This window comes from Equus asinus, chromosome 7 (genome assembly GCF_041296235.1).
Source record: "Equus asinus isolate D_3611 breed Donkey chromosome 7, EquAss-T2T_v2, whole genome shotgun sequence".
Lineage (NCBI taxonomy): Eukaryota > Metazoa > Chordata > Mammalia > Perissodactyla > Equidae > Equus > Equus asinus.
The window spans coordinates 84,545,597-84,570,945 of record NC_091796.1 but is presented as its reverse complement, the minus strand read 5'-3'; the positions used below and the strand labels follow the sequence as shown (position 1 = coordinate 84,570,945).

General features: G+C 41.7%; 1 protein-coding gene and 1 non-coding gene across 8 annotated transcripts in view; one reads left to right on the top strand and one right to left on the bottom strand.

Annotated features, from left to right (window-relative positions):
* Nucleotides 1–620: 620 nt before the first annotated feature.
* Nucleotides 621–25,349, bottom strand: part of GPATCH2L (G-patch domain containing 2 like) — a 58,485-nt gene continuing 33,756 nt past the window's right edge. For 3 of the 7 annotated variants that reach the window (XM_044774076.2, XM_044774072.2, XM_044774073.2), the window contains exons 9-11: nucleotides 10,097–10,191; nucleotides 8,850–8,927; nucleotides 621–5,723 (exon numbers count right to left, since the gene is read on the bottom strand). In XM_044774076.2, the coding sequence (XP_044630011.1) occupies nucleotides 5,563–5,723; nucleotides 8,850–8,927; nucleotides 10,097–10,191 (334 nt within the window). In that variant the 3' untranslated portion in view covers nucleotides 621–5,562. Of the gene's footprint in view, nucleotides 5,724–5,802; nucleotides 6,098–8,849; nucleotides 8,928–10,096; nucleotides 10,192–25,349 lie in introns of those variants that run through there. The other 4 variants (XM_044774079.2, XM_044774078.2, XM_070514109.1 and 1 more) reach the window with 3 other exon arrangements.
* LOC123287495 (U6 spliceosomal RNA) lies at nucleotides 21,774–21,880 on the top strand. Its single transcript, XR_006530820.1, has one exon. It is a non-coding gene; the product is annotated as a U6 spliceosomal RNA (small nuclear RNA).

Genomic DNA, 25,349 nt, shown 5'->3' with positions numbered 1-25,349 from the left:
GTGAATAACATGAAACTTTTCCTGTTTAACGTCGTGGGTCACATTTATAAATTAAGACCTGGGCACAAAACAACAGGAGCATCTGAGGAACGGTATTAGAGAACTCCTCCTTAGCCACACATATTCCCAGAGAGAACCTGGGTTCGCAGGCTTTAGCAAAAAGTTAGGGCCCAGCCCAACTCATAGAAATAAAATCTAAAGAAAAAATGGTCATGATTTCATTTCAAAGTTTATGATTAGAGTGCCATATTCTGAAATGCTGAATCTATGAGTCAGACAACAAAAAAATGTAACATGCTGTTGCTACTGGTCCCCAACCCTGCAGAATTACTAGCTGAAATGTAAAACAAAGACAACAGGGTGTCATTAAGTGCGATCACTGAAAATTGATTTTTACAGGCTCTGAAGTACTGAGATTAAGTCCTGGCAAAAGATTAGCAATGACTCAACAGGTATTTATTACATAACAGCTATGTACTCAGGGTGGTTTTTTCTTCCAATTATCTTTTTCATTTTTGTGAGCCATATTATAAAGGCTTCATCATTATGATGCTGGAAGATACATGACATTTTCCCATGAAAAGAGGAGGCAATGAACAAATACCATAAAAGCACGGATGGCAGTATCTCACACAAATGTTTTACTGCCAATTGTGAAAAATGACTATCACTCACAGACTAAAAATTCATTGTTATATTTTAATCCACTTTTAAAAGGTTGTTTCCATCTAAATATGGCCACAATGACATTTTTCTCCACATCATTCTTCCTCAATATTTCCAGGGTATCTTTCAAGAGCTTGAGGGAAAAAGTATGGGAGATAAAGACATTAACAGTTTCTGCAAAGAACCATATACGAAATATCTGTACACTTACGGAGGGAAATATAAGAGCACCTCAGAGCACAGGGGGATAACAGTACATTAAAACACTTCTTTTTAACAGTGGCAAAGCCTGCAGTTCTCAAACGTCAGCGTGCACCAGAGTCCCCTGGAGGGCTTGTAAGAGGCGACCAGGCCCCACCCTCAGAGCTGCTGGCGGGACAAGAGCGTACTGATGCTGTTGGTGGGGACCCTAGCACCCCCGCTCTAAGCATCTCCCCTTCTCTTCCCACTTGTCGACCTTGCCAAGACTGCTTTCCGTGGAGAACATCTTCAGGATCTGCCCCATTCTTCAATACTGGGTGGGAAGGTTTTTTATTCTCCAAATTTGGCAGTTTTACCAAGTGCTGATTATGTCTATTTGCCGTGGCAGGAAAATTTCTCCTTTTGGCCATAAGTTTGTTTTGCTGGGCTTGTTAAAAACCTTATAATGTGTACTCCTCAGTAACATTATTCGCTTGCTTTGTTTCTTTTTCATGTTGCTGTTTCCAGGCACTTGATGTTCATCAGTTTTGTGGTCTTATTGTGGGTGAAAGCATCTTTGGGCCACTCGTGTTTACTAGTAGCTAACAGCAGAACCCACGGATTTCCTCACCTTTTCCCTCTGTACCCATGTGTAGGAACCCATCCTGACTGCTGTCATCATCAATGACTCCACTGACTGTCACGACAGGAGTGGGAAATAAGGCAGTACTGACAGGTAAAATGGGCAGCTCAAGCATTAACAAAGGAAGCAGCTGATGGCAGGAGCAGACTGTTTCTACCGGGGCCAGCCCGGTGGCCTAGTGGTTAAGTTTTCATGCTCCACTTCGGCAGCCTGGGGTTTGCCAGTTTGGATCCTGGGTGCAGAGCTGCACACCACTCATCAAGCCATGCTGTGCTGGCATCCCACATACGAAACAGAGGAAGACTGGCACAGATGTTAGCTCAGCGACAATCTTCCTCAAGCAAAAACAGGGAGATTGACAACAAATGTTAGCTCAGGGCCAATCTTCCTCACCAAAAAAACCCAAAAAACAAAAAGGAGCAGATTGTTTCCACCATCCTTCCCACCAACCCACAAACCATGACACATCGTGTAAGCCATGCCCCAAACTAGACTGCACCCACAGCTGCTAGAAAAAGCCACTCTGTTCTCATCTCAACTCAGATAAAGTTCGCCAGACATACAGAACACTGAATACGGCATCTAATGCTGAGACTCTTTTACATAGCCTTCTCCCCAGGAAACAAAAAGTGCATGGCTCTGAACCATGGCAATGAACCCAAAATAAAGCGAAGACTTGAAATGAATCACGCATCACCAGAGCCTTCGCCTGGAGCCAAAGCGGAGAAGCCATCACATCAGCAATGACAGTGGCCTCCCTCCTTCCTCATGACACTCTACAATTTGTTCAACTCTAAAGTGACTTCTGGGAGAACTCTGCTCCTTTACTTTGCAGCCTCAGCATTTGCCATGCTGTGGTCTAGATTGTGTTTCTGATTCCAAAATGCAAAGACAGATCAAATTCATCTATTTGGGATTCATAAATAGTTTAAGTACCTGGCCTAGGCACTGAGCTTGACTTAGCAAAGGATGCCATAAACATCAGAGATTAAGAAACTAATTCAGCTTCTGGTCACTTTGTGGCCCAAATGGCCTTGTTTGCAGCCTGTTTCAAAGCCCAGAGAAACAATGTTTTACGGAATTTTCAATTACATTTGATTTCTAAAGAATTCAAGACTAAATGTGTCCTATTTATCAAGCACATATCACTCAGTAAAGATCATACTCTCTGTCTCCCAAACGTGGCACTATGGAAAGAGCTACTGACTTCCCATGCTGAACAGTTCTTAACAAGAAGCAACACAAGAGTTTTGATGCAAATGAAGTGTTCCCTTTAAAATACTGCATCTGAAAAATAATCTCAAATTCCCTTAAGCTTGTAAGCAAAACTAACTTTCATGAATGATCCGTATGCAAGTAGATAATGTCTTGACTTCTGCACACGGTGGAAAATACACAAGATTAGGATTCAGCCAGGAAGACTGTGCAGCCAGCTGGGAAAAATCAGAACCCTGAAATGAGTGAGAACTGTGGAACTCAGCTTCAGTTATTATTTTTGCACAGATCAAACAGTGAGCTCAATGATTATCCTCAAAGGAAGTCTTACTATTAGAGTTTTCTCAACAGACTATAGAACCTGATTTTGAAATTATGTGTTCTGTTGAAAGGCAACAGATTTTTAATTTATGACATTATATACTTTGCCATATAAAAAGGAAATTTAAAATTTAGGATTCAAAATACACTCAATTCTAAGGTTATTCCTCCAGCAGAGTAAGTTGGTTAATAATTCTGTACACAAGCTCATGCAGCAGCTTAAAACAAGACGCACCACTTACAACCCGGCGTGGAAAGTAACTGTGTGCTTAACAGCTATTCTCTTAGGTACTTAATTTTCTTCCCCACTTATTACAGGAAGATAGGGCGTTTTGGGATGATCCCTGTTGAAAGTATTCAAAATATGTAGAAAAGCATGCCCAAGAAAGATGATAAATATTCATGGCATACCGTTTCAAAAATATGGGTCTGAGTGACTCGGGTCTCTCAAAGAAAAACAAGATTACAACCCAGGGCAGAGAAAGTGGAAGGCTGGGATTTTAGTCTGGGCTTGATTATGTGATTCTGGGCAAGTCACTAAACTCTGTGACTGTTCTTGTCTCTGTAAAATGGCAGCAGTCACCTACCTTTACATCACAGAGATGTTTAAAACATAAGCAAAGTTGAATACATAAACTATTTTTCATCACAGGTAGAAAGGAGAATTATTAGGCAACATGTCTTGAAGATAAGATGCTACCTGAACTGCAGAGGTCTTAACAAGCCACGAACACAGGACCAATCTCTGCATGAGCCACGGAGCTTTATGCAAAAAAATTATGTCCATGGGTTTCTCTCTTAAATCCAACAAATTATGTTAGAAACGTGTACCTCAGGACACCATGGGGACTAGGTAAGAACGCACACAGGACAACAAAACCTGCCTTCATCACTAAAACAACTCAGTAGTGCCATTCTATATTCAACAGACATCCTATCCTCTATACGCTGGGTGCAGCCCACAGGGAAGGGAAGTGCGCTCACTGCGACATGAGATCAGGGTGGCTCCCACGGATGCAGGCTGGCTTCAGCACCACTCCTCACCCCGTAACCCCCATCTGGTCCTCCCTCCACCACATTCCTTGTTCGGGACAACTGACATGTTCTCAGTCCTGTACAAAGAGCTCTATAAACTTGGTGGCAAGTCCCCCTTCCCAACTAGATTCACACCCACCCCACTGACCAGGAAATTCTGCAGCTCACTGAGGAGGATGGCAACTTTTAAAGGGAACACAACAGAGCAGCCCACCACGACATTCTGTGCGAGAAAAAGGGATAACTGGGCTTTGGGCAAAGCTGGCTCTGTCCTACAGGCACCTACTTACACACAGAAGATAAGCAGCCGCAGGAGTGGGAGTTCCTCTGGAACACCAACCGAGCAGTGGGCACTCAGAGAACAGCTTCTGTGTACTTCAGAGCAAAAGCGCTCAATACATACCAAAAAAAGCCCTCTGTCCACCAGGCCCCTGAATGGCGGACACTCTTGATGATTTTTAGAAAGCGTGGCTTTCCTCCAGCAGCTCTAGGCAGTCACTTATTCCCCATTTTGACAAAGTAGCATCCCACTTCAGGCTTGGCTGTATCTATAACTCTACAGGCAGCTGAGCCGTCACAGACATGCCAAGTATAAAGGCATGTCAAAAAGACATTTTCCCTCCCCAAAGTATGGCCCCAAGAAGCTATTATTCTAATAGAGTATGAACTTCTGCTGTAGTTGCTGACCTATAATACGAACAATAAGAGTCCCAGTGAGTACCTAAGGCTCACACCGCGGCAGGAAGTATGCAGACACAGCCCACTATGTTAAGTTTGCTGTGCGCCTACACCGTCTTCTGCATTACGCCATCTACCCAGATGTAGATGTCCTCTTTTGGCAGAATACGAACTTTGCAGATGACGCAAAGTACAGTGCAGCTGCTGGCGATCCCATGAGGCCATCTAGAAAAATGGAAGAAGTTCCCAAGGCCGGTGCTGCTGGTGTCTCTTCCGAGGCTCCAAATTGAGAACGCGGCAGATTTATCTTATTGGCACTCTGAGTGAATCAAGACCAGGCTCAAAGGCAGGCCCCACCTCCTGCAAACAATTCCACACACAGGTCTTAACTCAGTGTTTAAATCTGTCTGGAACTGGCTACAAATTTGGGATTTCCTCAAATGATATTAAAAGCTCTACAAAAAATAGGCAAAAGCAGTTACTAGTTTTTCAAGGAAAAAGACATACCTGCAAAAAAGCAACAGCTCTGTTAAACGGAGCTGTGGGTAGCTGTTGGGACAGCAATAGCAATGTAACAAATAGAACACAGGATGATTTTTTTTAAAAAAATTGCTACCCCAATACTTTACGATTTTTAAAAAAAAAAAAACAGATTTCCAGAACATGATTTTCTAAGAGAAAGTCCACAGCTTTGTCTGAGGAGGAGTCGGTCCTGGTGGTGAGAGGACTGGGAACGCCAACTAAGATACGCGAGACCACAGAATATGAAGTCTAACATTGGTTTCAACACACCCAGTCGGCTCCTGGGGGGGAAATGCTGCTCTCTAGCTGTATCCAGGGCTCTTTTCTTGTGGCATTTTAAAAAACGTAGCTGCAGCTGAGTCGGTGGCTTTCTCTGCGGCAGAGGTCCTGACCAGCCACTCAGAGTTTGGAGATTTCTGGGCCTGCGATGCTGGGGTGGCTGGCTCCACTGCATCCATATGAACTGGTAAGGTTGTTACAATAAAAGTAAGGAGGAAAAAATCAGGAGGAGACAAATTAGAATGAGAGACTCATCAGCGCAAAATTTTCTTAATCCTTTTATTTTATGTCCTATTAACCGAAGTGGTCACATAAGGTTTCTCTTTTTTCTTTACAAAAAAATAAAGGCAAGATTTAAGTAAGATAAGTATTTCTCCACTTGAGAAAATGGGTTTAACTGAACAAATAAATAAATTCAGTAGAACAAATTAACAAGGCAGTAATAATCACTTAGTAAGCAGTGATGTGCCAGGCACTGTACTGGGTAAGCACTGCACACTCACGGCAATCTTATTTCTCAATGTAGGTATGGTCATCTCCATTTTCTGGATCAGAAAACTGAGGCAGAGAGAGAGAGCAGATAAATTGTTCAGGGACACAACAGAGCTGGTTAAGTAGCAGGAGAGTCAAACTCAGATACTGGACTGCAAGCCCTGTGCTCTGTCACACCCCAAGCCTCCTATACGACAGCCCAGTAAGGAAAACGGCAGCACAATCACAGATTGCTTCTCAATAGGGACACTAGAGACGTTCTGGACATGGAAACACTGCTTGGGCAGGGCTGTCCCATGTATCTGAGGACACTTACCATTCTGGACCCTATTCACTGGAGGCCAAACGCACTCCCCAGTCACTGCGACAAACACTGTCCTCACTTTTCCAAATGCCCCCTCAGCAGAGCAGTACAAATCACCATCCCACCCAGCTGAAAAGGGACATGGACTAAAATAGAGCAAAACATACAAAAGTTTCGTTTTTACCCTGTCATTCAATAATTCTACTCCCAGGAATGTGACCTAGAATAGCAATTTTCAAATTGTGGGTCACAAAATCAATTTAGTGGGTCATGACCAGTACATTTTTTTCTTAATGAAAAAGAACAGAAAATATCAGAGAGCACCCAAGGGTTTACGTCAAATTTACATGTACACCTAATACATATTCAAACAAATTTCTTACTGTGAATTATCGTAAAAAACATCTTGAAAACTATTACTCTATGGCACATTTACAAGAGTTTCTTGAGGGCAGTGGATGTGGGTACATGGTTATTTGTTGTATTGTTTTTCTTTACATCTTACCTGTCTTCTACAAAGATTCTTTTATAGCCATTCAATGTTTACTTAAAAAAACATTTTCAACTTTAAAAAATAATTTAAACTTTAAAAAGGTATAGCAGGCAATAAGAATCTGCCCTATGACTCCTAAGACAAGGGCCATGCTAAAATGGAACTCCTGAATCCAATCACAGGGTTAGAATAACACTGTTTCGATCTTAAGATTCCATTCACTTATCCATACAACAAATACCTAATAAGATCATTCTACGTGTTGAGCATTATTCTAGATGCTAGGAGTACAGCAGTGAGCAAAACAGATACAAATTCCTGCCCTTGAGAATGCATCGCGAGCATCACTGGCCTGGTATTTGGAATCTGATGGAACTAATTAACAGGTTAACTGGTGGCTACCCTTTTGACTGACACTCTAAGGACTCATACGCTATCCCAGGGAGAAAAAGGTCAGAAAAGGCTTTTGGAGTGGCCAAAATAGTCAGGGCTCTGAGTAGAACATCTTATCATCCCTATGCTCCTTGACTGAAAGCCATGTGTTTATTTTTTGAAGGAATGGGATTTGCACACCAAAAGTTCTGATCTGCCATTCTAATGAAGAAAATCATCTCAAGGAAACAAAGTCTGGTCTTCATCTGAGTTTCTCATGTTTCTTATAGCTACTTAGCCTCAAATTTTGAAGAAAACGATTCATTTTTTATTTTCCAGTTACATTCTTCAGGAACATACACAGCTAGTTCCCTTCAGCATGAGGCAGAGACTTGCTGGGCATTCCCTATTCTGGTGTTTTGGACTTAGAAGCAGGTTACATGGTTACTCACTATAAGATCCAGGGATGGCTCTGTGCACCAGACACCTGCATGTTATAAAGCCATAAAGGGAAAGGGAGTGGAGATAAAAAGAGGAAAAGAAAGGTGCTACACTTTCAAGAAGGATCTACTTAACAACTCTATGAAAAGCTCCTTCTCCCTGGTCTTTGTTAATATTAGTACAAAAAGACAGGAAGGCATGCTATTCCTTTCTGCTCTTCACCTTTCTAGCCTTATTAATATCTTTAAATTCAGTCAATTTCAACACAAAACTTTCCACCACTGGGGGAGGGAAAAAGGGAAAAGATTTGTGGCTGCATGTTTAAGAAAGAAGCTGAATTCATCACAGTGACAGGGGAGAGTGTTGGCAGAGATCTGAGCTATTTATTCTTTTAGGAAAATCCTATAAAGAATGACACAAGGAAGCCTCTATCTGCAGTCTTGTTCATCACACTGGTGAAGAGTCCGATAACAGATGTATGCAGCAGCGTGATTTAGTGCCAGGAGCTGGCCCCTGATGTGTATTAATACAGCGGCAAAGCGGAACGCACCTCTCTTCATCACTCATTTCTATAAAAGAGGTGGAATCCGAGATGGCCCGATGTTAGGCAGAGCAAGCCCATTTGTTCTACTGACTGATGGCGCGGGCTCGGGCTATGTCCTTCACCTCCATGGGGCACTCAGGTTGTGGATAGAAAAAAAAAGAGAATGTTCAGTGAAGCAGGCCTTAGTCAACAAGTGAGAGGAGGAGTTTGGGCTCAGCAGGGGAACATTTAATGCGCAAGTCTTGTTTAAGACTTCCCAGTACCTTTCACGACTGGAATATGGAAAAGGATTTTAAATTCTTCTCAACATTTCTTCTCTTATAAACAATTAAAAGCTAAAAGTAGAAGCTAGATATTAAAGAGAAAAAAAGAACAAAAAGATACAAGAGGGGAGAACGTGTTTTAAGGTTTCCAATCCTATAGACTGCATGAGGATCTGGGTTTTGATCTAGAGTGATAGTTTGGAACCATTCCTATTGTACGAACCCTTCTGTTCGTATAAAAGAGAACGCCTGCAGTGTTTAAGAGGGCAGTTCCAGAGGAACAGGGAACCAGTCTGATCTCGGCTCTGCAATTTAACAACCACGTAACCTCAGGGAAGTGACTTAACCTCGCTAAGCCTCAATTTTCTCATGTACAAATTGGGAATAAAAACAGCATCTACCTTGTAAAGTTGTTGCGAAGATTAAGAGAAATAATGCATGCAAACTGTTCATCTCAGCGCACGGCCATGTGGAAATACCTAAAAAAATTTACTATAATCATCAGACCTGTGATTGTCCAGTATGAACCATCATCAAGCAGTCATTCCAAACAGAAGCTCAAGGGGTCAATTTCAGAGTACGCTGAAACTAAGTAAGGGCAGGGAGGATAGCGTTCCCCACTTGTCTCAAGTCTACTCTTTACTCGGCTATCAACTGCTCTGATCTATATAATGTATAGTATTTTTTGAAGAAAATAAAATAATCTGTGATATACTCAATTCCCTCAGAGTGAATTTACCATCATATCAAGAAAATAACTGTACTTCAGATAGGTCCTATAAACAGATATGATCTTTTTATCCAGAGCAATTCACCCTAAATTGTATTGAAATAACACAAGGGATTTCCTATGTCTACTAATTATATTTAACTATCTTCTCTTAACTTCAAAGAAAAATATCTATAGACATCTAATATTTTTCCTGACATAAATACATAACTACACTCTTTTTTTTCATTTAAGGATAACATACATATAGAAAAGTACATAACTCATAAACGTGCAGCTCAACGAATCTTTCACGTGCATATACTCATGTAATCCCCACATAGTTCATGCTATAGAGCATATCCAGCATCCAAGAAGATTTCTTTCTGTTCTCTGCTGGTCACTATGCCCAACCAAAGATAACCACTATTCTGGTTTCTAGCAACTAGTTTTGCCCAGAAAACTAAAGGTTTTAACTTGAAAAATTGTTTTTAATTAGAAATTTCACAACCGGTAAAATATTAGCACTTTACTGTACTGTAAACCAAATAAGAAAGTAAATAAACCCGTGTATCTCTTTGGTTACTGACTAAACTGTTACCCTGATGTGATACTCCTGAGCATGGACTTAATTTCCTGTCTGTGTCAGAACAAAACACAGATGACTCAAGATCGTCGACGGTGGAACATAGGGATTCTAACTCAAGAAAGTCGTGTCACGCAGTGACAAGCAAAGACTTCAGCATCAGAGAGAACTAGGTTTGAATTCTTAAAATGTGTGACCTTGGACAAATTATTTCTCATATTTTCAGTTTTCCCACATAAAATGGGAATATCGACCTATCTTACCACAAAGGTTAGCCGACACGGTATACAAAACACGTAATGTAGTGCCTGCACACAGGAGGTGCTCAGTAGATGATAACCACATCTAATTACCTGCATTTGCGCTAGACAGAGATGCTGCGGCCACAGGTTTCCGTTTCCTCTTGATGTCACGTGAACATGGGGGTCCCAAGTGTATGCTTGCCTGTCTGCAGATATGAGAAAGAAAAAATATTGTTTGAACTTTGTAATTCTTATTGTAAGATATTATGTTCAGTCCAGACGAAATCCTTGACCCATTACAGACATACACTAACAAAATGGGCACCGTCCTTTGCCATCAAGTGCCAATACAAGATTATTCAAAATTAATCATAACTTACTCATGATAAACAATACATACCCATTCTAAACTTTTTATCTAAATTCAGAATAGCAGGGATTCAAGATAAATTTTAATAAATATGTGTTTCATCACATGTTGATTTTTATACAATTATTTTTCATAAAAACTATAACCACAATTGTTCTAAACTCTCTAATTAAATACCTACTCCCAAGTGGTAATATATTGAAAAGTTTAATGCTGCATGAACACAGATATTTACATAGAATTTTAATAGAAAGTTTAACCCTTCTATCACTATAAATCTGGATTTTTAATAGTGTCTGTAACACCAAGTTAAATAAGTTCAGTTTCTGTGATTTTTAAAAAATATTAATTATGTGCTAGAAATACATTCCCTCATCTGAATATTCAGCTTATTTAAAAAAACAAACTCTTGCAAAGAGGCAATACCAGTAAAAAAAGAGAAAAAGAAAAACACAAAAAACAAACAGTGAGAGCTTCAAAGCTAGAAAAGCAAAAGCTTCTCTGAAAGACAATGGACTTAACACTGAAATGGCTGGTATGCTACTTTCCTTCCACACTTCCTCCCTCCTCTCACACCAGACAGATCCTACCCCTGATTCAGGACCAAGCTGAGTCTCACCTTTGCACAAAGCTTTCCTTGAACATTCAAGGCCTTATCTACATGAATCATTATTTGACTGGTGTGTATATATCTTGCTTCCCTAATGAGGTTTAATCTCCTTGAGAATAGGGACCATATTTATATTTCTTTCTTAATTTTCCAATGATTTACCAACCTCAGCAGAAGGCATAGAGCTGATCCCCACTACATATCTGTTAACTAGAACTGACAAAAAGGAATAAAAGTTCTAAAAACCAAATAGCCAAGTGTACACTTAAAAGTGGTTAAAGTGGTAAATTTTGTTATGTATACTTTACCATAATTTTTAAAAATAGCCAGGACACAACATATAAAAAGGAATATAGTAAAATCATACCAGATGAACTCTTAATTGGTAGCCCTAGGTGGGGATGGAGTCTCATGGCTTAATAGTCTTACAAGAATCTCAGTCAAATCTAAGAGAACCTAGTGAGCAAGGCAACAAGACAACTGTTGAATGGGCAAATTCTCCTATTCAGAGGGCCCCAATCTGGCAACTTCCATAGTTTAAAAGCATATACATAGGCTTGCTCTCTCTCTCTTTCTGTCTCTCTCTCTCTCTCACACACACACACACACTCTTTTCTCCAAAGAGCAAAAGCTTAAGAGTCAATTCAATTGATAAACAAGAAAAGATAGGAATTTGACTGAAACGTAAGACATTTTTTAGAATGCAAGAACACTGCAATAGGCAGACATTTACAATATAAACCCTATGGTTTAGAAAATTCCATCCAAGTCACTTTTTATTGATCACTCTCTTCTCTATGGGAAAAGAGTTAACTTTAGTTATGTACCCCATGAATAGTTAATTCTGAAACCCCAAAGTGAAACGTAAGTATAAATGTGTAAAGCAGGGAAAACAATGCATTGTTCAAACCTTAAAGAAGTCCTGGGAATAGTCTAAAGCAGCATGCTGATTTAATAAGAAGAAACCTGGATGACAGAATGCCAAAGACAGACAGGCCTTCAGTGTAAATGCAGACGTGACAATTCCCTTTGAAGCCAAAGACACAGGCAGAAAAGACAGTGACACTACAAAATTTTCTTTCTCGTCAAAACAGAGAAATGTAGAGTTCTCGTCAAGATGGCGCTGTGAGCAGACGTTGAACTTGCCTCCTCCCACAAACACAACCAGGTTACAACAAATTTAGGAAGAATCCCCCTGGATTGAAAACTGAAAACCGGATAAAAAGAACCCCCACAACAAGGGACAGTCCTGACAAAAGCAGAAGAGGCAGTAACTCCGGCCAGAGAGGAAAAAAGCCACCTTTGGGAGCAGCGGAGCTTCTCAGCTGGCCAGGCGGGAGCCAACCTAAGGTACGCAGCCCTCCCTGGAGGAGTGAGGTCCGGAGCGGGGGCAATACTGCTATAACCATCCTTCGGACTCAGCCCAACTGAGAGAGGGGTCTTACTGTCTGGCTTTGCGGGCTATTAACTGCAGTGAGGACACCCCAGAAAAGCTATCAGCTGAAAGCCGAAAAGATCCGGGTCTTAAAGGGCCCACGCACAAACTCACTCATTGCAGAAACCTAAAATCACAGAGAGAAGGCAGACTGTCCTTTGGTGAAACGAGACTCACCTGGTGGGCTCTGGGGGCATCTTGGTGAGAGGAGGATCCTCTCCGGAGACTGAGACATTGGTGGGGGCCGTTGTTCTGAGCTGGTCCAGGTGTGCTGATACGGACACAGGTGGGGGCCATTGAGGTGCGTCCCTTGGGCTGTTAGCCCAGGGATCTGCCACACCCACTAAAGCACAGATTTAATCCAGTTCAGCCAGGGCAAGCAACCTGCCCTAGGGACTGGCCCCACCTAACAGCAAGCCCTCAGGCTACTTTTCAGCCTGCATTGACTGAATGCCTTGATCCTCTACAGGCAGGCAAAGGTGTCTGCCTCTGTGGGGCAGGGCTTGTGTGAGGACCTGGTGAACTGTGGGGGGCACTGGGGCGGGGGGGGGGGCCTCTGCAGTGTGGCCGTGGGGTACACTCCAGGGGGTTGAGAAGTGTACACGGACCAGGACTGTGCTGACAGTGTATGTGGTCCAGAGGGGGGTGAGGCTTATCAGCAGCAGAAGACTTGTGTTTCACAAATAGCCATAAAAAGGATCAGCCCCACCTTCCAAAGCCTGAAACAACTGAGTGCCTCCATGCCAAGGGCTAGCCCTACTCAGCTGCACTCCTAAGAGAACTGACATCAGCCTTGTTGGCCTCAGGCCTATCACAACTGTACGCCCCTGAGCCTAGCAACCAGCTACACTGGGTACCAACCCAATTAAGAGGACAATTGCAATAAGAGTGTGCTAATAGGCAGGACCAAGATGGCAGAGTGAGTGGTCTTCTTTGTCTCTCCCCCGTCGAATCTACAACTAATTGGACATTCAGCGATTAACAAAGGATACCCAGACAGCATCTCAAGATGCCTAAGAGTCTCGTACTACTATACATAGGAAGGTGGACAGACTTCCCCCCGGGAGGAGGTGGAAATAGGTGAAAACTCTCTGACCCCCAACCCCCGACCCCCGGACAGCCTAGTTCCTGCAGGAGGCTCTCTTCCAGTGGACTCCCCCATAGCATCGCCACACACCAAGGGCGGGAGTGTGCACTCACCAGCGGAGCGATGGTGGAAACAGGTGACAACAGCCCTACTCAAGCCCCCCGCGATTACACCTAAGCCCAGGGGGAATCCCCAGGGTCCCGCACCCACTGGCAGGGAAGGCCTCCGCATGCCATTAGCAGGGAAGCCCCACCCAGAATCCAGGACAAAGGGGAGCTCCCGGCAGGCAGACTCCCTGGCACTTCACCAGACCGCAAGCTGCTGCTGGGCTCACGGTCTCCGGCGCACGGGTCGGTGCAGGGGGTGCCCGGACTTCCCATGGACGTGCTTGGGGCCTGGGTGGAGCTCCAACACCTGGCTCTGCAGCCCGGGAGGACGCTCCACGGTCATGCACCCCCCCCAGCAGGGAGGGCCTCTGCTCGCCATTGGCAGAGAGCCCCCACCCAGCATTCGGAACACCAGGAAGCTCCCTAAAGCAGAATTCCCCACAAGGCAGCAGCTTACAAGCCACCGCCAGGCCCACGGACTCTAGCTGTGTCCCAGACGAGGCAAGGGGCTCCCAGAGATCCCACGAGAGTGGAGTGGGGCAGAGTGGAGCTCCAGTGAAATGGCTACGTAGCCCAGGGGCGAACTCCAGGTTCCTACAGCAGCCTCAGTGGAAGCCTCTGCACAGCACTAGTGGAGAGGTCCCGACTGGCAATCACAAGGCGACAAGGCCCTGGGGCAAAAGTAGCACAGCTAGGTGAGCTAACGACAGACTGCAGAAGATACCCATAGCTCTGCTGGGACCTATAGTGGACAAGTGTGATCTTGTGTGCTCTGTTAGGGACAAAGTGGCGATTATAGGTGATCCTGCTCCTGGCTGCTGGGAAAGCCCACAACACCACTGCAGACCACAAGGAGGGAGCACATCTAAGTGGGCTGCAACAGTAGGCATCAGCAGCCTGAGGCCCCTTTGCGACTGCCCCCACAACCAACGAGGGACCCCACAGGACCACTGTGACTATGAGGAGGGGTCCAGGTCCAGTCAGTAACAGCTGACAGGGTTCCTGCTTGGTGCAGTCTAAACAGCTGCCCCCCCCACACACCAGTCGCAACAAGTGGAAGCAGCGACTAAACTCTATCTCTATTTGGAGGCACAAATCCACGCCATCAAGCAGTATGAAAAAATACATTAAATCTCCAGAACAGAAGGAAAATAATAAGCACCCAGAAAACAATCCCAAAGACAATGAAATCTATAACCTAAATGACAATGATTTGAAAACTGCCATTATTAAAAAACTCAACGAGTTAAAAGAGAATTCAGATAGACAACTCAATGAGTTCAGGAGCTATGTCACAAAAGAGCTTGACACTATAAAGAAGAACCAATTAGAAATACTGGAGATGAAGAACACAATGGAGGAGAGTAAGAAAAATCTGGACTCTCTGAATAGTAGGGTCGATAATACGGAGGACAGAATTAGCAATTTGGAGGACAGGAATATAGAAATGCTGCAGACAGAGAGGAGAGAGAACTAAGACTAAAAAGAAATGAAGAAACTCTCTGAGAATTATCTGACTCAATTAGGAGATGCAACATAAGGATTATAGGTATACCAGAGGGAGAAGAGAAGAAGGGGGCAGAAGGCCTGTTCAAAGAAATAATAGCTGAGAACTTTCCAAACTTGGGAAGAGAGATGGAACTTCATGCGACAGAAGCCAATAGATTTCCAAACTTTATTAACGCAAGAAGACCAACCCCAAGGCATACAGTAGTGAAACTAGCAAAAGTCAACAACAAAGAGAAAATACTAAGGGCAGCCAGGCAGAAGAAAATAACTTACAAAGGAAACCCCATAAGGCTATCAGCAGATTTCTCAGGAGAGACCTTACAGGCTAGAAGAGATTGGAATGAAATATTCAAAATGCTGAAGGACAAAAACCTGCAGCCAAGAATACTCTACCCAGAGAAAATATCCTTCAAATACGATGGAGAAATAAAAACTTTCCTAGATAAACAAAAGTTAAGGGAATTCATCACCACAAAACCTCCTCTTCAAGAAATGCTCAGGAAGAACCTCATTCCTGAAAAATCAAAAAAAGGAAAGGGGATACAAAATCCAGAACAAAGGAGATAAGCAGAAGGACAATAACACAAAGTAACAGCTCTCCATCAGGACAAAATGCAAAAGAACCAGAAAACAAGTGATAAAATGGCAACAGTAGGCCCCCACATTTCAATAATCACTCTAAACATAAATGGATTGAACTCTCCAATCAAAAGGCACAGAGTGGCAGGATGGGTCAAAGAACAAGATCCAACAATATGCTGCCTCCAGGAAACACACCTCAGCCCCAAAGACAAACACAGACTCAAAGTGAAGGGATGGAAGACAATACTCCAAGCTAATAATGAACAAAAGAAAGCAGGTGTCGCTATACTAATATCAGACAAAGTAGACTTCAAAGCCAAACAGATAAAGAAAGACAAAGAGGGGCAGTATATAATGATAGAAGGGACGCTCCACCAAGATGACATAACACTTATAAACATATACGCACCTAACACAGGAGCACCAAAATTCGTAAAGAAACTATTAACAAAACTAAAAGGAGACATCAAGAGCAATACAATAATAGTAGGGGACCTCAACACCCCATTAACACCAATGGACAGATCATTCAGACAGAAAATCAACAAGGAAATTATAGAATTAAATGAAAAATTAGATCAGATGGACCTAATAGATATATATAGGACACTTCATCCAAAAACAGCAGGGTATACATTCTTCTCAAGCACGCATGGAACATTCTGAAGGATAGACCATATCTTGGGAAACAAAGCAAGCATCAATAAGTTCAAAACGGTTGAAATAATATCAAGCATCTTTTCTGATCATAATGCTATGAAATTAGAAATCAACTACAAGAATAAAGCTGGGAAAGGGCCAAAAATGTGGAGACTAAACAACATGCTACTGAACAAACAATGGATTATTGAAGAAATTAAAAATGTTACATAAACAACCTCAAAAAACACCTAACAGAATTAGAAAAAGAACAAACAAAGCCCAAAGTCAGTAGAAGAGGGAAATAATAAAAATTAGAGCAGAAATAAATGATATTGAATCAAAAAAGACAGCAGAAAGGATCAATGAAACAAAGAGTTGGTTCTTCGAAAAAATTAACAAAATCGACAAACCCTTAGCCAGACTCACTAAAAAAAAAAGAGAGAAGTCTCAAATAAGTAAAATTAGAAACAAGAGAGGAGAAATCACAACAGATACCGAAGAAATACAAAGGATCATAAGAGAATACTATGAAAAACTATATGCCAACAAATTGAACAACCTAGAAGAAATGGATAAATTCCTAGACTCATACAACCTACCCAAACTGAATCAGGAAGAAATAGAGAATCTGAATGGACCAATCACAAGTAAAGAAATAGAAACAGTAATCAAAAACCTCCCCAAAAATAAGAGTCCAGGACAAGATGGCTTCTCTGGAGAATTCTACCAAACATTCAAAGAAGATTTAATACCTATCCTTCTCAAACTATTCCAGGAAATAGAGGAAGATGGAGCACTCCCTAATACATTCTATGAAGCCAACATCACCCTGATCCCCAAACCTGACAAGGACAACACAAAGAAGGAAAACTACAGGCCAATATCACTGATGAACATAGATGCAAAAATCCTCAACAAAATTTTGGCAAACCGAATACAGCAATATATCAAAAAGATTATACAACATGATCAAGTGGGATTTACACCAGGGACACAGGGATGGTTCAACATCCGCAAGTCAATCAACATGATTCACTACATTAACAAAATGAGAAACAAAAACCACATGATCATCTCAATAGATGCAGAGAAAGCATTCGACAAGATCCAACATCCATTTATGATAAAAACCCTCAATAAAATAGGTATAGAAGGAAAGTACCTCAACATAATAAAGGCCATATATGACAAACCCACAGCCAACATCATACTCAACGGACAAAAACTGAAACCCAGCCCTCTCAGAACAGGAACAAGACAAGGGTGCCCACTTTCACCACTCTTATTCAACATAGTACTGGAGGTTTTGGCCAGAGCAATTCGGCAGGAAAAAGAAATAAAATGAATCCAAATAGGCAACGAAGAAGTAAAACTCTCGCTGTTTGCAGACGACATGATCTTATATATAGAAAACCCCAAAGAATCCATAGAAAAACTATTAGAAACAATCAACAGCTACAGCAAAGTTGCAGGGTATAAAATCAACATACATAAATCAGTAGCATTTCTATATGCTAACAATGAACTAACAGAAAAAGATCTCAAGAACTCAATCCCATTCACGATCGCAACAAAAAGAATAAAATACCTTGGGATAAATTTAACCAAGGAAGTGAAAGATCTATACAACGAAAACTACAAGACCTTCTTGAAAGAAATTGACAACGACATAAAGAGATGGAAAGACATTCCATGCACATGGATTGGAAGAATAAACATAGTTAAAATGCCCATACTACCTAAAGAAATCTACAGATTCAACGCTATCCCAATCAGAATTCCAATGTCATTCTTTACAGAAATTGAACAAAGAATCCTAAAATTCATATGGGGCAAGAAAAGACCCCAAATTGCTAAAGCAATCCTGAGAAAGAAGAACAAAGCTGGAGGCATCACAATCTCTGACTTCAAAACATACTACAAAGCTACAGTGATCAATACAGCATGGTACTGGTACAAAAACAGATGCACAGATCAATGGAACAGAATTGAAAGCCCAGAAAAGAAACCACACACCTATGGACAGCTAATCTTTGACAAAGGAGCTGAGGGCCTACAATGGAGGAAAGAAAGTCTCTTCAACAAATGGTGCTGGGAAAACTGGACAGCTACATGCAAAAGAATGAAAATCAACCATTCTTTTTCACCATTTACTAAAATAAACTCAAAATGGATCAAAGACCTAAAGATTAGGCCTGAAACAGTAAGTCTTCTAGAAGAGAATATTGGCAGTACACTGTTTGATATCAGCTTCAAAAGAATCTTTTCGGACACCACAGCCCCTCACATGAGGGAAATAATAGAAAGAATAAACAAATGGGACTTCATCACTAAAGACTTCTTCAAGGCAAGGGAAAACAGGATTGAAACAAAAAAACAGCCCACTAATTGGGAAAAAATATTCACAAGTTATTTATGCGACAAAGGGTTAATCTCCATAATATACAAAGAACTCACACAACTCAACAATAAAAAATCAAACAACCCAATTACAAAATGGGCAGGGGACATGAACAGACATTTCACCAAAGAAGATATACGGATGGCCAATAGACACATGAAAAGATGCTCATCATCACTAATCATCAGGGAAATGCAAATCAAAACTGCAAATCAAAACTACACTAAGATATCACCTTACCCCTATTAGAATGGCAAAAATATCCAAAACCAAGAGTGACAAATGTTAGAGAGGTTGTGGAGAAAAGGGAACCCTCATACACTGTTGGTGGGAATGCAAACTGGTGCAGCCACTATGAAAAACAGTATGGAGATTCCTCAAAAAGTTAAGAATAGAAATATCTTATGACCCAGCCATCCCACTACTGGGTATCTATCCTAAGAACCTGAAATCAGCGATTCCAAAAATTCCATGCACCCCTATGTTCATCGCAGCATTATTCACAATAGCCAAGTCATGGAACCAACCTAAGTGCCCAGCAACTGATGATTGGATAAAGAAGATGTGGTATATATATATATACAATGGAATACTACTCAGCCATAAAAAAAGACAAAGTCGTCCCATTCACAACATGGATAGACCTTGAGGGTATTATGTTGAGTGAAATAAGCCAGACAGAGAAAGACGAACTCTGCATGACTCCACTCTTAGGTGGTAGTTAACATATGGACAAAGAGAACTGATCGGTGGTTGCCAGGGGAAAGGGGGGTGGGGGGAGGGCACTAGGGGTGAAGTGGTGTACCTACAACATGACTAATAATGATGTACAACTGTAATTTTACAAGGATGTTAACTTTCATAACCTTAATAAAAAAAAAAAACAGAGAAATGTACAGAATAGAGCTTCCATCTTTTCCACAAACAAGGTACTCGAGTACTTACAGACCCAAACTCCCACTGTCTGAGCACTCTGCTCGAATTCAGCCATGCTTCTGCTAAAGCGCTTCAGAAAGAGAAACAAGTCGAATGAAGGCAGCAGTTCATGCTCAGGCTTGCTCTTCTTCATGTTAAGCTCATTAAAGGACTCTCCCAAACTTTTTAGACTAAATGTTAACACCATTTCTTCAAACTAAACTATGTGATTAGACGTCAAGAGAGTGGTTACCCAGGAGCTGGGGGGAGTGGGAGGAGGGAAAATGACTAGAAAAGGCAAAGGGAGCTTTTGGGATTCTTTCTGGTAATGTCCTGCTCTGGATCTCGAGGCTGGGTACTCGGACGCAACTTCAGGAAAATTCATCAAGTGTATATTGCTTTGTACACTTCTCTGTATGTATATTACCCTTCAATAAGAAGTTTAATTAAAAAACATTGCTTCTTCAAGATCAATGTTTACAAAACACTGAGTTTTACAAGACAGATGAAAAGCATAAGAAAAGTACTCGAAAGGGTTTTAAGGTATTAATTCTCAGAGTTTCAACTTGGGCCAAATTAAATAAATACTGCCTTTCATTTACACAGCATCCATCAATTTCGCAGCTTCGTATGTTTGATATATGTCAGTAAGACGGTTAAGGGCACATATTGTCACTCCTTTGTGGACCTAGTCAATAACATCTATCTCACATTTTGAAGGAATGACACATTTTAGAGTTAAAAGATGAAACCATTTATGCACCAAAATGTTTAAATTTTTAACCATTTTGAATGGAAATATGGTGGTTTTTAAAATGCTTATTTATTTTAGTAACATGAAAATAAATATTACTCACCTACTATTACACACACAGGCTATTACACGGCACTGTAATCTGCAGCGTCGTCAGGGAGCTGCTGTGGACTCAAAGGCTCAGGCGGTCCTTAGGCTGCCCTGCCCTCTGGGCCACAGTTCCTGGATCCCCACTCTGCCCCGCTCAGGGCTAAGGGCTTCAGGGTTAATTGTCCCTACTTTAAATGTCCCCCGACTGCTAAGCCTCCAGCCTGTTACTTCCCTCCGCAGTGAATGATCTACTTCTACCACCCCATTCCCACTCCTAATTGTTACCTTGAGCACTAAATCCTTCAAATTTTATAAATTCCTCTGGTTGTAACTTAAGAAAGAACTGACGGCTTTCCAAGGAAACCACAGAATGCAGCTTATTAACCTGATCACCTTATTTTGTTGTAAACGTATGTATTTGGGGGTGGGTTATTTCCCTTCTTCTCAGCAATCCTTTTGCTTCTTTCATTGTTCACCAAGGTTTCACTGAGTTCTGGGAGCATGGTGGTGAACAAAACAGACAGTCTCTTCCCTAACGGGCCTCGTAGCCTCATCTTATTTCCAGCTGCACAGCTTTTCTGGCTCCAGAATGTGGATAACAGAGAAACTGAGGCGTGGATAAAGAGAAGTCATACTCATTCCTAAAGCTCAGTTTAATGCTCCTTCCCTCTTAAAACATTCCTCTTCAGACCATTTCCAGGTCGAAGAGCTACGTCATAAGAGGCAGAATAACATCACATCCCAGGGCTGAGTACAGAAGGGATATTTTTCTCTCCCTGTGTCCCTTCCTAGTACAGATTTGGGGAGGGAGGAAGAGAAACAGTCCAATTGTTAGTGAAGGGGAGTAAGACATTTTCCTTCCCTTTGGTTTGAAATGAACGCTAGTAATGGTAGCGTTGACAGCTTGGGAAAATGTGTTTTCCCCTGTGAGGGCTCCGTCTGCCCTCTAAGAGAAGAACATTAGAGGATAAAGAAGGGAGAGGACCCAGAAGGAACCGGGGAAAGGAAAAGGGAAGCAGGGGGCTTGGAGCAAGAGGATCTGAAGGAGACAGGCAACGGAGCCTGCCACGCTGTACAGCACACTCAGAACACCAGGACAGGCCTGTTCAGCAGCCAAGAATTATCTGCGTGGGGCTGGAAGGGCCCCTTGTGTTATGTTGGGGAAACTGAGCAGGAGGGCAGGCAACTGCCGCAGCCTCAGCTTCCTATTCAAGAGGCAGCTGCAGTTTCTTATCTGTCCCAAAATAATTCCCTATCAATGAACTGTAGACATAAAGAATTAAAGAGTGCTCGCTTTGGCAGCACATATACTAAAATTGGAATGATACAGAGAAGATTAGCATGGCCCCTGCGCAAGGATGACATGCAAATTCGTGAAGCGTTCCATATTTTTGGTGAACATGATGTAATGTATACAGAATTCGAAATATGATGTACATCCAAAAAAAATAAAAATTAAAAAAAAAATTTAAAAAATAATTAAAGAAGGGAAGGAAAAACAAAGAGACAGAAATCCTCCCACCCCCCTTTCCATTTAGCAGTATTTACCCACATTGGCCCCCTTTCTTTTTAATGTGTTATTTCTTTAGTTTGTGTTATTTTACTCTGACGGTGTCCCTATCTACTCTCACAAGATAGAAAGTGAAAGGACAACACACAGGGGAGGTATCACAAAGGACAGGGAAAGAGTGAGCTTCCCCTTCTCATCCACACACACACCTGCCCTGGAGGCAGAAAAGGGTAAGGATCTAACTAGACTGTCAAACTTTTACAAGCAGCACACAGTTGTTCTTGTGTTGTAAACCACATACTCTACGAGGGGAGAGGGGACCTTCCATTTACGCAGGGGGCAAAAAAGGCTAAGTTAAGCTAAAATCTCTACCAAGTAAAACTTCCTTCTCAACTGGAGCGGCAAAGGGCATGAGAATCACGTAAGGAGGTTTTACAAAATACACAGGCCCCACCATGCTGGGATGGAAGGAGGATCAGTAATATGTTTATTTTGATATTTCTCCACAGGTAATTCTGATAAGCTTCTACCTATGGTGAAAATTACTGAGTTAAAAAAATATACCAAATTCTCAAAGCCAAGCTAGTCAATAAAAGAGATCTAAATATTTAACTTAAAGAATAACAGGATGATTAAATGAATATAACTTTAGATAAAAATATTACTCTGCAGTATAGAAGCAATTAATAGAGAGAAAAGCCAGGCCACACTTCATCTGTTTCATCTGAGGGTGCTCAGGATTCTTTGGGCACGACTTCTTTCACAGCATGAGTGCTGACTTGGGACTTCCCATGAAAGCATCACATTCAGTGGCATTTGCCAGAAAGAATTTACAGGGGTGGAAATGAGCATTCAAAGCAATAAACACCCTCTTCAAAAATTCTTACTTCAAGAAAAGTCACTAAATTCATATCATAAATGTGAAGGTGAATGCTGAAGATTAACAATTAATTGAAAGAGTATTCTGTATAGTCACACAGAAACACAACATTTCTATTTTTTTTTTTTTTTACTGCAGGTAATTGAAAGATCAGGTGAGTTGTTAAAACCGCAGTGTTACTTAGGAAACTGGGCAGATCACTATGTCCCTGGGGCAGGAATGTACTTTAAGAGAAAATAAAAAATTACTTTGAGAAATACATGCATGTTTAATAGAACCAATGTTGGCAAAAAATGACTGAAGTGACTGCTTTAGATTTAGAACAAAGATGTCTAGAGTCACTCCTAAGGAGAGAAAACAGTCTTTATCTGCCAAAGGCAAGCTAAATTTAAGGAATAGTTCACCTTCAAAAATCACTCTTTTTAAAAATCTATTGAAAAGTTCATTTTTTTGTATGAAACAAAAATAAAATTTATTGTGAAAAGGTATTTATTTGCTGTACTTTTTCTTTTTTTCATGAATTTGTTTGTTATTTATTATTTTTTGGGGGGGGGAGTTATCCCTGAGCTAACATCTGTGCCAATCTTCCTCCATTTGTATGTGGGATGCCACCACAGCATGGCTTGATGAGAGGTCTGTAGGTCGGTGCCCGAGATCTGAACCTGCAAACCCCAGGATGCTGAAGTGGAGCGTTTGAACTTAACCACTATGCCACTGGGCCAGCCCCACTGTGCTTTTTATTAAACATATACAAATAAGTAATATCAGGAAAAAAATTATTGATATTTCTAAGGACCAAAGGTCATATATATCATATATTTCAATTTTTGTCCTTAATTACTAATCCATTCACCTCAATTATTTTTAACAAAAATTTATGGAGGCCTACCCCCATGAATGTGCAGAGGGTACACACAAGATGACTGAGGCAAGGGCCCATCCACCGGGAGCTTACGACATGGTGAGGAAGGCTGCCGCATAAAGAATAGATGCAGACACTGAGCTGCAACCAGGGAACAAGCAAAGGGCTAGGGTAAAATGAGGGAGGAGAAGATTCAATCTAGGCAAGCACAGAGACCCCTTCCTCACATGTGCTTTTATCTGGAGGATTAACTGACATTTATTAAACACCCAGCAGGGGAAACAGTCTCACAGACACGCACATAGGCAAGGATCTGGGTGGGCCTATGACACTAGAAGCAGCTAGGGAGAGAAAATCACTTCACAATTATAGGACACAGAGGAGGTTTCTAATAGGAAGAGATCCTGGCAATTTCCACCAGTGTTTGCACTCAAACCTTATCTTCAGCAGCCTGTGACAAACTGCTCACCAATGCCTGAAAATTCTCCAGAATCTACTTTCCTTGGCTGGGCCAAGGTTGGCATATCATGAAACTGTTTCATGCCACCCACAGGAGCAGAAAAATTTCGCATGAGTTGGAAAGAGGGATATACTACGTTGGCAAAACAGAGAAAATGCTTTCATCACTCCCCTTAAGCAGTAAGACACCAACCGGCTGAGAGCTGCTGTAAACAAGACCGTCCAACAGAGGACAAAAGATTCAAGAACCGTGTTCTATATAATGGGAAGTTCCAGGAGAATTAGGCAGCCTTACGGACAATATCGTAGCAGAAACGTGTTCTCACACATGGCCGAAACTAAGGCACTAAAGAGGTGAGCCAGAGCTGCTGTGCATCACAGCATGCCCAACAGATACAGGGCTAATAAGAGGTTCTTTCCCCCAAGCCCTGAGGTAAAACCTGAGGCTGTTTACTATGGCTCCAAAGGTCAAAATTAATAGCATGAATTGAGTCTTCTTCTTGCTCTTTGAAACTCCTTGTCAAATGGCACAGCCAGCTGGGCACACAACTCTGATATGCAGATCATAACGTTTGTGAACAGATAAAATGAATTACAATGAGCACCGCCTATCGTATTGCCACTCTAATGGGCAGGAAGGTTTCTCTCTTTTTTACCCAAACACTGTCCAAATGCCTCCTCTTAGAGTCCATTTGAGGCCATTTAAGCACCTCAAGAATCCGTGCTACATCTCATTAGCAAATGACTCGAAGCCAACTCAAGTTTGCAAGACTGCAATTATCCTAAGAACAGGGGAGGGTAGTCACTACCTAACAAAATAACAAGAGCAGCTACCAGTATGCTAAATTTTCAAACGTGTTATTTCATTTTAGTCCCCACTAGCCCAATAAATATTGATATTTCCCTTTCAAAGATGAGGAAATTGAGGCATGGGAGGCTAAGTCATTTGCCCAGGTGAAGCTAAGACTCTTACCTGGGTCCACCTCACACTAATAACCACTAATACAAGATTAAGAATTTAGAGAAAGAATAAATGGAAAATGGTGATATATTGCCAAATCACCACCCAAAACAGAGGAAAGGCCGGGAAAGCTGGAGAAAACTGACAACTTCCATTAAACACTCAAAAACTACAACTGGTGGCCTGTGCA